This window comes from Lampris incognitus, chromosome 13 (assembly GCF_029633865.1).
Source record: "Lampris incognitus isolate fLamInc1 chromosome 13, fLamInc1.hap2, whole genome shotgun sequence".
Classification (NCBI taxonomy): domain Eukaryota; kingdom Metazoa; phylum Chordata; class Actinopteri; order Lampriformes; family Lampridae; genus Lampris; species Lampris incognitus.
In genome coordinates, this window is record NC_079223.1 from 20543540 (window position 1) to 20557441 (window position 13902).

The following is a 13902-nucleotide window of genomic DNA, read 5'->3' on the forward strand; positions in this document are numbered from 1 at the left end:
GTTCCTAAATCTTAAATTAGCTTTTGACCGAGTTAATCATGGTAAATTGTTTGTTAAACTACAAGCGCTAGGGGTCCCCTCTTATTTGATAAGGCTCTTGCATTTTTGGTATTCATATCGAACCATGCAAGTTAGATGGCGTAAGAGTATATCTGCACCCTTCCCAGTGACCAGTGGGGTCCGACAAGGTGGGATACTTTCACCTGTTCTCTTTAATGTGTATATGGATGATCTCTCTAAAAAGTTAAAAAAGAGTGTAAGTCTGGCTGTATGGTGGGGGATAGTCTTATTAACCATCTGATGTACGCTGATGACTTAGTCGTCCTGTCTCCTTGTAGTGCTGGCTTACAGCAACTGCTCAGAGTCTGTTCAAATTATGGTGTGCAGCATGACATTAAATTTAACTCTAAAATGAGTGTTGTCATGATTGCTAAAACCAAGGAGGATCAGAAGAAAAATTTTCCTTCATTCTTCATGGCAGACAAAGCACTAAATGTGGTGAACAAAGTAAGATATCTGGGTCACATCATCAGGAATGATTTATGCAATGACGATGATGTGCAGTGCCAGTGTTGCAAACTGTATGCACAAGCCAATATTCTGGCACGCAAATTTCATATGTGTACAGATGATGTTAAAATTGCTCTTTTTAGGGCCTACTGTACTCCACTCTATACAGCCCACTTGTGGTACAATTACAGCAAAGCAAAAATGAAAAAGCTGCAGGTAGCATATAATGATGCATTCAGAAGCTGGCTCAAGCTTCCAAGATGGACATTTGCAAGTCATATGTTTGTGACTAGCAATGCTCCCACTTTTCCTGCTGTGTTGAGGAATTTTATGTACAAATGTATGTGTCGATTAATTGATTCTAAGAATGTAATTATAATGCTCTTAACTGAGCCTACACAAAGTGAAACAAGGTACTCCTCTTGTTTCTGGAAACATTGGAACAAATGTCTGTATAGGTTTTAATCATTGTGGACTTGTGAATTGCTGTTTTTAGCTATATTTTTGTGTTGTTCTGTGTTGTTTTTTATGATTATTATTATTATGGACTTACCCATGTGTCTGAATAAAGTAAGATTTGTTAATGAACCAACAAGGAAAGTTAGGGGCTGCACAGACTTATATTTGGAATATGATGACGCCTAACTACTGTGTGGTTCATGGTGCAATGGCAGCAGTGGGAAAACAGGCCATCCCAGCTGTGGAAATATCATTCATATTTTCTGCCACATCCAATCCTAATGGGACAACCCCCGGCCAATATTTTCACCACTTTTGGATAATGTATTGGGTGATCTCTCATCAAATTAGCTACTTTTTGTAGAAGTCATCTTTTGGCAAAGCACTACTATGAATAGATGGGTATAATTATGAATAAGGCAGTTTGACATGTCGCATGTGGAAGCTAACATCTTAACATACAGGAACTGCTTGACTGAGGCCTGGTGTGAACTGTATGCTTTTACCCCACCCCCCCTCCTTTTTCTTCTCCCCAATTGAATTTGGCCAATTACCCCACTCTTCCGAGCCGTCCCGGTTGCTGCTCCACCCCCTCTGCCGATCTGGGGAGGGCTGCAGACTACCACATGCCTCCTCTGATATATGTGGAGACACCAGCTGCTTCTTTTCACCTGACAGTGAGGAGTTTCATCAGGGGGACTTAGCATGTGGGAGGATCACGCTATTCCCCCCAGCCCCCCCCCCCCGAATAGGCACCCCGAACCGACCAGAGGAGGTACTAGTGCAGCAAGCAGGACACATACCCACATCCGGCTTCCCACCCGCAGACACAGCCAATTGTGTCTGTAGGGATGCCTGACCAAGCCGGAGGTAACACGGGGATTCGAACCCGCGATCCCCATGTTGGTAGGCAACGGAATAGACCGCCACGCCACCCAGACGCCCACCAGCACATTTTTTGCCTGTTTCATGGATACCAACAATTTATTAGGTAACTAATTTTCTTTGACTCATCATATTTCTACTAAACTTAGCCCAAACAATTACCAATACTGATAACAACAACAAAATGAACATTAGAAAGCATGATTGCTTTGAGGCTATGATGTGATAAGACTGAAATTCACTAATTAGCCAGAAAAACAACTCAAATGACTCCTAGTGAAATACTTCTTTAAGTTGGCAGTAGAAATACGTTGTGGTGCGCTGATATTAAGGGATAACAACACTGACCTGAGAACATAGTTGATGCACACAATGCATTGGGGCTGAGAGTTGCGGCTGTTATAAATGACGGTTCCCTGGGTTTCTACCCAGACGTAACCTCCATGTTTAGCCAGCATACGGTATTGACCACTCACTGCCTGGCCCTTGGTACACACTGCACAAAGACAGACAGACAGACAAAAAGAATGAAAGGTAGATTTTAAGACCACTGTGAGTCCAATGTGTGGACGAGCTACACCTAACAACCTACTATATGCCCTGTGGTGGTCTGTGTTTAGTGGTGTGATTCAGAAACCTCTTACTTGAGAGTAATGATGCCAGTATTACAGAATAAAATAATGTAGAAATGAGATAAACTTTAATTCATAGGAAAATTGCAGAAACAAGTTTGTGTATTTATTCAGCTCGTGCAAGCCAGGACATTGCTTAGGGAGCCAAGAGCATGGGTGAGTTTTAACTATGCATTCAAAACACATTAAACTTGACTCAGTCCTTCAGTCCTGATGTGTTCTGAAACAAAAACAAAACAAAGATTAGTTAATATGAGGGAATAAGATGTTTGAGTGGAGTTGGAAGGGAGATAGATCTGTTGGCAGCAGCCCAATGTCTAACACTGGCGTGGGAAAGGAGCCGGACTGTGGTCATAGCATTTACATAAGGGAAGTGACTGTGTGTGTGTGTGGGTTTGTGTGTGTGTGTGTTTGAGAAGAAAGCTTGGGGAAACAATTTAGCAAAAAATGTGATACGCACATGCAGATGGACAGCATGAGAACTGATGCGCAGATGCATCTTTGTAAGTGGGTCTGTGCGCAAGTGTGTGTAAGAATAGCAATTAAAATTTTCTATGCTTTATCTGAGAATTAGGATGGCTGACATGAATCGATAACACACACACACACACACACACACACACACACACACGCACACGCACACACACACACACACACACGATGTCATGTTGCTGGGCATATTGGGTTTCTAACAACTAACAAACTGAGTCTTTTTTTATTCCTTGTCTTGTTCTGCTGGTTTTATGAAAGGCACTAATGACACAGCCCTCACACTAAAGACACTAGCCATGACACTTGAGAGCAAAGACACATACATACAGACAGACAGACAGACAGACAGACAGAGACACACACACACACACACACACACACACACACACACACACACACACACACACACACACACACACACACAGTGCATCATTAGAATGTAATGGAGGCCACCTGGTTCCCTGTTCACCTCCTGCGTGTGGCACCAGATGTGCAAGTCTTATCAGGCCATCACTGGCCATGCTTAATAGAATAAAAGGCATCTTAATTCTATACCCTGCCCTGCTCTACTCACACTCACACACACACACAACCCCCCGACAACACTCCTAAACACAGACACGCACACACATCTTTTGGATGTTCATTTATGTGCGTTATGTTTACCCGAAAGCAACACGAGTGCAGCATATTTGTTTGTGTGCACATGTTTTTGTGTATATTCTTACAGTTCTGGTGGCTCTTGGTAACGCTGTCTGAGTCAAGGGCATGGTAGAAGTCGTAGACAGAGCGGCCAAGCAGATCCTCTGGACTGTAACCCATCAACTCTGTCACCCTGCAACACACACGCACGCGCACACACACACACACACACACACACACACACACACACACACACACACACACACACACACACACACACACACACACACACATACACACACACAAATACAGTTTTGATAATGTAGCCAGAGCATTTTGCATGGTGCTTTTTCAGTGTTTCTCTCTTGCACAAAACCTTCCTGATACACAGATCATGAACGTCGATGTTTGGGACATCAAAAGGCTTCATGTACGATCTGGAAATCCAAAAAGAGGGATGGATTTTTTTTTGTCCTCAAACGTATGATGAGGCAAAACAAGAACTCGCATTTTTTCTCTCTTTCTCCTCCTCACCTCTGTTTCTTGGAAATGTTAATCTCTCTCAGATCTCCACTCATCTCACATGTTCACTTTGTTAAAGAGAATTTTCAAACTAGCATTGACCCCCCCCACTTTTTTTTTTAAATCCTTCCTCTCCATCTATGACTTGCATTTTTGTATTTTCAAGATGAAAAATAACCCGTGAACAGACCCGCTTGCAACACAATGCACAACACAAGATAACCACATGTATTTCAGTGAAAGCAGAAGTTTTCTTGATGTTAAGATAACTGCTGCGGACATTGTTTCTGAAGTGATGCTTGGTTGTGGGATGAATCATGACAAAAGTCACTATCCCCCTTGTATTTTTCTCTTTAATCAACTGGTTGACAGAGGGTATGAAGAACTACATCAGAGTATTTGTACAGCGTGACCAAGCAAATGTGAATAAAGTTACTGAGCACGCCAACGGACTGTTTCCACTTGTTACAATTCTGAGTGAATAAGCACCCAAACTGTGATTGATTACAGTTTGAAAAGTGACCCTACAAGCGAATGCAATGAATACCTCTGGGCGTAGGTTACCCGGGACTTTCCGCCATCTGATATAACTTCGTTTCTTGGAAATATTTTGAAATACAAGTTGTTACCAAACCATTGGAATGGTTAAGAGTTCTCGGGGTGGGGGGATCACACAGTGCTGTTTAGAGTATTAACCCTCCAACACTGCTTTTAAAAACAACATTTAGGAGCACCGAGCCTTAAACTATCCACAAGGGGTGGGCTGACTAAACACTTGTTGGTGATTGTGTGTGTGTGTGTGTGTGTGTGTGAGAGAGAGAGCAGGAAAAGACAGAAAGAGACCGAAAGGGGAGGACAAAGTTAGTGAAATAAACAGGAAGAGCAAGAAGTAAAGACAAAAAGACATGTAAAGAGAAGGCGAGAAAAAGAGAGAGAGCAAAAGAGAGAGTGAGAGAGAGACAGAGAGAGACAGAGCGAGAGAGAGACAGAGATCTGGTTGCACGGAGGACAAAAGCAAGTCTATGGGCTGAAAGGGGGAGAATGGGAATAAGGAGGGGCAAAGGAAAGTGAAGAGGAGTTGGGGAAAGGTAGAGAGGGGAAGGCAAAGGTGGAAAGGGGTGGAAAGAAGAAACAAAAGAAAAAATGAATGGAAGAAATAAAGAGAACATCACGGTAGTGGGAACTGAAGAAGAGGGGGAGTAGTGGATGAGCAGAGGAGAGAAATATACAGAAGTGTTTGCAGAAGAACAGAAAAACAGTGACGGAGATGAAAAGATAAGAGGTCTAGTCGGGGGGCCTAGGGAGGGAGAGAGAATGGGGAGATGGGGGGGGCTGATTTTTTTTCTTGTGTATGTGTGTGTGTGTGTGTGTGTGTGTGTAAATTTGCATCTATTTGATCTGACTGCAACATGTGGCTTAACTCAACTGTGATTGTGAAAATAGTTATAAGACAGGCCATATAACAAATGTGAAAAACAAAAACAAAAGACATTTAAAAAAAAGATTATATTCCAAGATAACTAAACGATCAAGTTACAAAAATAACAAATTGATGATGATAAATGATGATTACCAGCTTCATCCTTCCCTACCCCTCTCCCCTCTGGCCACATTCTCTAATCAGTATTCTGCATTCTCACTTTCACTGCCTCTGCCCGTTCTGCATTCTCCATCTGTCTCTGCTCTCCTCTCTCTGTATTTCTCTACCTCTCTTGCTTCATTCTTTCCTTTCCTCTGTTTTGGTTGCTCCCATATTCCCTGCCTCTCTGCTTTTAACAGGTGCCATCAATCACAGTAGACTAACTCGGCTCCTCTCCCTTTTTTATCTTCCAACAATCTCTCTTCACCTTTCTCCATGCCTCTGTTCCTCCATCCCACTACCTCGCTGTTTCTTCCTCCCTTCCTTCAGCCTCGTTCCCGCTTTCTCTTTTTGTCCTAAGTTATTGCACGCCACCTCCTTTCTCCTGATCCCTCCCTCTTTTTCAGCAATCTCCCTTTACCTTCTCGTGCGTCTTCTCCTCATCTATCGCCCAACCCCGATAGTTTTTGTCACTTTGTTTCTCCTTATCCTCTCTTTCTGCACTGGGTATCGCATCCCTTTTTCTCTTCCTGTTCACTCTCTCTTATCTCTCTTTGCTCTAGTCTTCACTGATATAAGTAGCGTATTCTTCCCTTGTTCACTCTGTCTGTCTTTGTCACCCCCAACACCACCACCACTTCAAGTGCCAGGCATGAGGTAAGGAGAACATCCGTCCGTTCCCTAATGAGTCCAAGTCCCTGCTTAGCCAGACGTGGGTGACCCACCAACACTAAACTCATTTGCGTAATTGGAGAAGATTTGGTCAGCTATTAAGTTCCACTAAAAATGCAAGAAAGAAAATGGACCCTTGTTCGTTGTATGGTCACACATAAACGCGTACACGCACACACATGGTCTTTTTCTCGAAAGGAACCTTTTGTTTTGCGTGAGTAGTTTGATAAGATTACAGGTCTGTGTGCACACATTTGTGCAGCCGAGTGTTTATGAGTGCGTGTGTGTGTCTTTGCATAGAGCAGTGTGTGCACTCAATGAGTGCACAAAACAGTGAGGAACACACTTTTTTGAGGATGTCTTTGAATCGACAGAACACTTCCAGGATTCAACAAGCAGCTTCAAAACTCTCATTTCTTCTATAGCCGTTGACGTGACATGTTAAATTGATTTCAAGTCGTAACTGGTGCTCGATATCCAACCCCAATACTGTTTCCTCGCTGACAAGTAAGGGTTGGGTATACAGTACTTAGGAAAGCTGACTCAGGTTATGGTGGCTAGCAGCCATTGCTCAGCTGTGATCAGACCATCAGGGAAAAAAAAAAGGTGGAGGTTAGGGTCAGTCGATCACACTTCTTTCACGAAAAGGAAAGAAACACGTTTCATAGCGGACAAAAAAGATTGCATGCAGCCTGTCCAGGGTGTCTCCCCGCCTGCCGCTCAATGAATGTTGGAATAGGCTCCAGCATCCCCGCGACCCTGAGAGCAGGATAAGCGGTTAAGATAATGGTTGGATGGATGGATGGATGTTGGAAAAGAAAAGCCAGTGTTTTGACGGTGAACTATAGGGAATGGAAACAAGGGTGCAGATGTTGATGTGATGTGGTGGGAATGTTTTCACTGGGCATATTAAAACTCTCGATAAAGGAGTAGCAACATTTGAATGTCACAGGATATTTAAGCATCACCGCAATTCAAGAGCATCCCTTCATGACAGCAGTGTGTCCATCTGTGCATGGATTTTTTTCAGTTAAGAAAATACCTAATGCCACAAAACTTTAGACTTCCTGGGACTGGTCCCACGGCTCATGACAACACACTTAGTTTAATGCTGTTCAGAGTGGAGATCACTTACCAATCAGCTAAACAAACAAATGTGTTAAAAACACTGGAGTCAACATTGTCAAACATCCATGAGGCATCTTGTTGAGTCAGTGCCCCGAGACATTGAGGGCAAGATAAGCTTCACTGCAATGATAGGAGCATATTTTTGACACATCAGCAGTTCAACTAGTTGTGGCAGGCACGGTGGCACAGTGCGTGCACTAGGTTCAATTCCCGTCTGGGGCGGTGTTGGCACGGGGGGAGTTTGCTTGTTGTCCCCAGGCCTGTTGGTGTGCAGTGGCTGTCTGTGTGTACTCAGCATGTTCTCACCGTGTTCAGGTGGGTTATCTCTCAACTAGGGGTCTTTCTGTGTGGAGTTTACATGTTCTCCCCACACTTACATGGGTTTCCTCCAGGTACCAAAGGAAAGGGCTGCCCACTGATCCTGGCTGCCTCTGGAGGAAAGACAGCAGGACGGGAAAAATGCAGAAGGAACACTCCTTCGGCCACCACTCCCTGCACGTGTGTTCTAGCGTGCAGCTGTAAGACGAATAAAGTCTCTCTCATTAGATCTGTCAAGTCAGAAGGATGTGGCTGAGATGAAACGGGTACACTGGCCTTAAGAACCTCAAGAAGAAGTATGCCTCAGAGGGACAGCACATCAATCATAGTCGTAATATGGTAGGAAGGACAATGTGTCTGTTATGCTGTCTAATGCGACTTCATTGACAGCTTTGTAAATGTTATTCTAGAGTTTGTATGTGCGTGTGCGTGTGTGTTTGAGGTAATGTGTGTATTATGACTGTTCCTGTGAAGGTTAATACTTGCCATGATCTTGCAAAGCTCATTATTGTAGTATTAAAGTGTCATCTCTCGGTTCTTTCCCAGTTGCTTCACTGCCAAACTAAACTGAATTAGTCAGCGATGTAACATTCAATATGTCTACTTAACTTTGACATGTTTACTTTGTGCCTTTGCGTGTGTGTACTTTGAAAGTAAGCATTTATTTCTTTGCATTTGCTTATGTGTTTGCCTCACCCACCTCTCATCGCAGTAAGTGAACTTCATGTCCATGCTGTGTCTGCTAAGGAAGGTCTTGCTGTCCAGCGGTGTGTCGATACTGGACGGGTGTGGGATGGGTTCACACATCAGGACCGCACAGGTGATCGGGGGCTCCCTGAAGCTGCACAGCACACGTGGAGGGCAGCTGTTGTACATCTTCAGGTGGCCGGTGCAGTGCAGCACCTGGATGGAGCAATGGGAGAATGAATGCATTGGACATACTGAGTCAAAACCAGGAAAGATCACTGCTGCATATGAGACAAAGCATCAGCCATTACAATCTCAATACCAACCAGGTTTTGGGCAATATGTGTTTTTATTTAAATTGAATTCATTTGATTTTAAAATCAAATCACAAGTAAAACCTGATATCAAATTGAGCAAGGTATTATGGGTTAATTTGGTTTCAACCTCCACCTCTTCCTCCTAGGGAAACTGTTTCTACACCTATGAATTTCAAACTTTGAATGCCACGGTCTGCTTACACAATGTTTTGCGATAGGTGAATTGAGATCTTTTCTCCTGATACAACTTTTGTGCTCAGACAATCATTCATTTCATTTGAATCAATCATTCAATTCATCTTTTTTTTTGGGGGGGGGGGGGTCCCACCTTTTTTCTCCCCAATCGTACTTGGCCAATTACCCCACTCTTCCAAGCCGTCCCGGTCGCTGCTCCACCCACTCTGCCGATCCGGGGAGGGCTGCAGACAACCACATGCCTCCTCCGATACATGAGGAGTTGCCAGCCGCTTCTTTTCACCTGACAGTGAGGAGTTTCTCCAGGGGGACTTAGCGCATGGGAGGATCATGCTATTCCCCCCAGTTACCCCTCCCCCCCGAACAGGCGCCCTGACCGACCAGAGAAGGAGCTAGTGCAGCGACCAGGACACACACCCACATCTGACTTCCCACCTGCAGAAACGGCCAATGGTCTGTAGGGATGCCCAACCAAGCTGGAGGTAACACGGGGATTCGAACCGGCGATCCCCGTGTTGGTAGGCAACGGAACAAACTGCCATGCCCCCCGGATGCCCCCATTCAATTCATCTTTATGAGTAATTTTTTCTATGTGGTTGTTCTCTGTATGGTCTGTTAATTGTTCAATTGTTTAATTGTCTAACTGTCGTGACATCTTACAAACCTTTGTATTTTAAGCACTTGTGATTCGACAGATGTTTAACGATGTTGAGAACGGCAGGAGTCAAAACATGTACACGTCCAAGCATTCTGAACTTTTCCAGCCAGTCTCTCTTGCTAAAGACATTTTTCAGTACGTGATCCCGTTCCAAATGGAAGATCGCCCCTTCACCCACAGTGCTTGATCCACTAGGCCCTGATGACTGATGGAAAAAATTTGGACAAAAAAAAAAAACTATTCCCCTCCTCGAGCTTGTCTTTCGGAAAAGAGCCAAGGATCGGTACCATGATGTATCCATGTTTATAGAATTGATCGAATGAATATACATCGGGAAGTGCGGAAAACGTCCTTCTGGATGTTACAATGTTGTATCAATTAGAGTGAATACAAACTAATAAGTCATTCGTCAAAGCTCTGGAATTCAGATGATGGTCTCATAGTGTGAGCAATCCACGGGTGCAGCCTATCTAGAACAAAGTGGACAAGTGTGAAAACCCTGTAAGAGTGTGGGCCTGTATATTTGTTTCTAACAGTCTTCTTTGCAGATATAGACATTTGGCAAAATAGTTTAAAGGGCCAGACAAAGTTTTAATTTTTTTTTCCACTGCGCCTGTCTGTGGTCTATGTGGTGGGGTTAACTAATGCAAACTCAACCACCCATGAATATAGATATGATATATCAGTAGTAAATCCCTTTACAATCCTTGGCGATATATGGTTGAATAGTATTTATTCATTCATTCATTATCCAAACCGCTTATCCTTACTCAGGGTTGTGGGGATGCTGGAGCCTATCCCAGCAGTCACTGGGTGGCAGACGGGGAGACACCCTGGACAGGCCGCCAGACCATCACAGGGCCGACACACACACACACATTCACACCTAGGGACAATTTAGTATGGCCAATTCACCTGACCTACATGTCTTTGAACTGTGGGAGGAAACCAGAGCACCCGGAGGAAACCCACGCAGACACTGGGAGAACATGCAAACTCCACACAGAGGACCCCCAAGGTTGGACCCAGGACCTTCTTGCTGTGAGGCGACCACGCTAACCACTGCGCCACTGTGCCACTGAATAGTATTTAACCACTGATAAATAAGCTGAGAGAGAGATGCAGGATTTGTGTTTAACCCCATAAATTTACACATCTCTTTCTTACCTTCCAGCTTGCTGACTTGAGGTTGACGGTGCGTCCTCTGTTGGTAACGGTGCATTTCATCCTCATAAAGAAGTCTCGCTCGGTGCTCAGTTCCCGGCCCTTCTTACTGAAGCCACTCCCTGTAAACCCCCCAAAAAAAGTATAATATAATCGAAGGTTTCTTTTATGTATTCCTTTCAGCCAGCATTATTTCCACAAAAATTCAATGACAATGTCATTCCATGAAATTATTCAACAATAATTTCATGGAATGACATTGTTAACATCATAAAATAAGAGCCAATTGGCTGACAACACAAATAAACTGATGAATCAAAATCTCAACATCACATTAATTCTAAATAACATTTTTCTTTTTTTTAACTTGGGAATTTCACAAAACCATGTAAGGGAAAACTGAAGTCAGACGATTAGCTCTCCCATTATCTGTCATTGTGACTGGGAAATGCTTACACAGTTATACATAAAGCCACTGCTGCTGAAATGAAATGAGAATCTAAAATCATTGAAGAGGATTCATTTCAGATATCCTGATACCTAAAACATAGCATGTCACGCTAGTGTCAGAAATAGCCGTCATATGATCTCATATATTGATAATATATGTCCAGATTTAAATCGCACTCTTGTAATGTTCTCGCTCTCTCTCTCGCTTGCTCGCACGCACGCACGCACGCACGCGCGCGCGCACACACACACACACACACACACACACACACACACACACACACACACAGGAACATTGGCCAACTTGTTACATCACAAGGTCAGTCCAGCTACCAAGTGTGTGTGTGTGTGTGTGTGTGTGTGTGTGTGTGTGTGTGTGGGGCCTAGTTTAACCAGGGGTTGAGAAGTGCATGTATATCTGTGTCAAGTAGCAGTATCAACAATGTCAGCATTAATGTCCTTTCAGTGACTTCACAGGACATTAGTACTGGCACTCACATGAGGAAAACTAGGTGTGCACGTGTGCGTGGGAGTATGTGAAATGACTGTAAAATAAGTTCTCTACGACTGCTTTGTTGACATAGCTGATAAGAAGTAAGGAAAGGATAGTGTGTGTGTGTGTGTGTGTGTGTATCTATATATAGATGCACAAATGTTTGTGTTTTCATGCATGTGTGTGTGTGCATGCGTGCACGCCCCCACGCATGGGTGCATCTATCTGGGTGTTTGGGAAAGTGGGTGTGCGCACGCGCGCGTGTGTGTGTGTGTGTGAGGGTGATGTCAAGTGGGAGGTGAAGCCAGGGTAACACTACCTATGTGTGGACATAACAAGAGTGCTCACTCAATCACTCACACACACACACACACAGACACACACACACCTTTAATTCTATCAAGAGTCACAGATAGGGAGCCAATGGAGAAAAAGAGCAAGGGTGACAGTGAGAGAGAAATAGAGGGGAGGGAGAGAGAGAGAGAGAGAGAGAGAGAGAGAGAGAGAGAGAGAGAGAGAGAGAGAGAGAGAGAGAGAGAGAGAGAGAGAGAAGAGAGAGGAGGAGGAAAGAAGGACAGGGATTAAGGAAGCCACCGAGCCAGGCAAAGAGACAGTGTAAATGCATAAATTAATCACTATTATTATTATTTTCCTAAAGTCATGCTCACACACTTCAGTCAGTACAGTCAATCCAGGTATTGTGTCAGGATGATACTCAGTTACATCCATGCTTACTTGGATAGTTAACATGTATCAGTATAAGCACAGAACGTGCTGGATGTGCAGAAGTTTCACAATGTGTATGTGTGTGCGCCTGCAGACATCTGGGACATACCATGCGCCCTATCACAAAGAGATAATGCCCTGCTCCTCCTCTCTCTCGATCTGTCTCCCTCTTTTTCTTTCTCCATGTCCTAAAACCCTTATCAGTGACTGTCCCTTGCCCAGACACACGTACACCAGCCCCACTCATAGTTCTCTTTGTAGCTCAGCTGTGGTGTTCTGTCTCCATATCTTCACTACCTGTGTGTAATGACATCAATTCATCCCCTGACCAAGTTGATTTGTTTTTGGTTTTTTTTCTTGGTTCTCTGTCGATCAATTATATAACATCACAATAGTGGGGCAAGAAGTGAAAGGCTCTGTTGAAAACTTACTAATAAAAATGATTGTGGGTTCTTTCATCATTTCTTATCACAGCTGATACAAGCTGATACAATGGGGGTGCAATAGCAGATTTGGTGATAGGGAAATGACCTTTTCCACCCAACATATGGATGGAAAAGGATGCACAACTTGTATTCAACGACAGCTCTCAGTTCACAGTTCAAACACCATGACCTGAATTATGTGAAACTCGTGAACTCTTGTCTTTTTATTTGTAATGTTCTATATTGGACTGCGCTGCACATGATTTAGTAAAGATGGTTTCTTTTCTATTCTATTTTAATGTATTCTATAAAATTTTAGAGGGAGACTGAGAGGATGAAAACATAGGACAAAGCTGTGTGGGTTTATTTTTATTCTTTTGATTTCCTCCCCCTTTTTCTCCCCAATTGTTCCTGGCCAATTATCCCAGTCGCTGCTCCACCCACTCTGCTGATCCGCGGAGGGCTGCGGACTACCATATGCCTCGTCCGATACATGTGGAGTCACCAGCTGCTTCTTTTCACCTGACATTGAGGAGTTTCGCCAGGGGGACGTAGCACGTGGGATGATCACGCTATTCCCCCCAGCCCCCCCCAAACAGGCACCCTGACCAATCAGAGGAGGTGCTAGTGCAGCGACCAGGACACATACCCACATCCGGCTTCCCACCTGCAGACACGGCCAATTGTGTCTGTTGGGACGCCCGACCAAGCCAGAGGTAGGCGGTGTGAGTTTCTGAATGTGAAACAACAGATGCTCATAATATTTGATAGCAATATAAAGATGTCACCGATTTTTGATGCGAATAACATTTGTGATTTAGGATGAGAGCGATATTTTGAATCCGAACCACTTCGAACGATTACTGGATAAGAAATGAAGCCAAGATACAATGCTGTGAATGAAAATGAGGGCAATATTTATACATTTGGATGGCGTTAATAAAGGAC

General features: G+C 43.8%; 1 protein-coding gene across 2 annotated transcripts in view; it reads right to left on the bottom strand.

Moving 5' to 3' along the window:
* epas1b (endothelial PAS domain protein 1b) overlaps positions 1 to 13902 on the bottom strand; it is a 75164-nt gene that overhangs the window by 18917 nt on the left and 42345 nt on the right. For both annotated transcript variants that reach the window (XM_056291798.1, XM_056291797.1), the window contains exons 5-8: positions 10864 to 10982; positions 8540 to 8742; positions 3707 to 3813; positions 2203 to 2350 (exon numbers count right to left, since the gene is read on the bottom strand). In XM_056291798.1, the coding sequence (XP_056147773.1) occupies positions 2203 to 2350; positions 3707 to 3813; positions 8540 to 8742; positions 10864 to 10982 (577 nt within the window). The remainder of the gene's footprint in view (positions 1 to 2202; positions 2351 to 3706; positions 3814 to 8539; positions 8743 to 10863; positions 10983 to 13902) is intronic.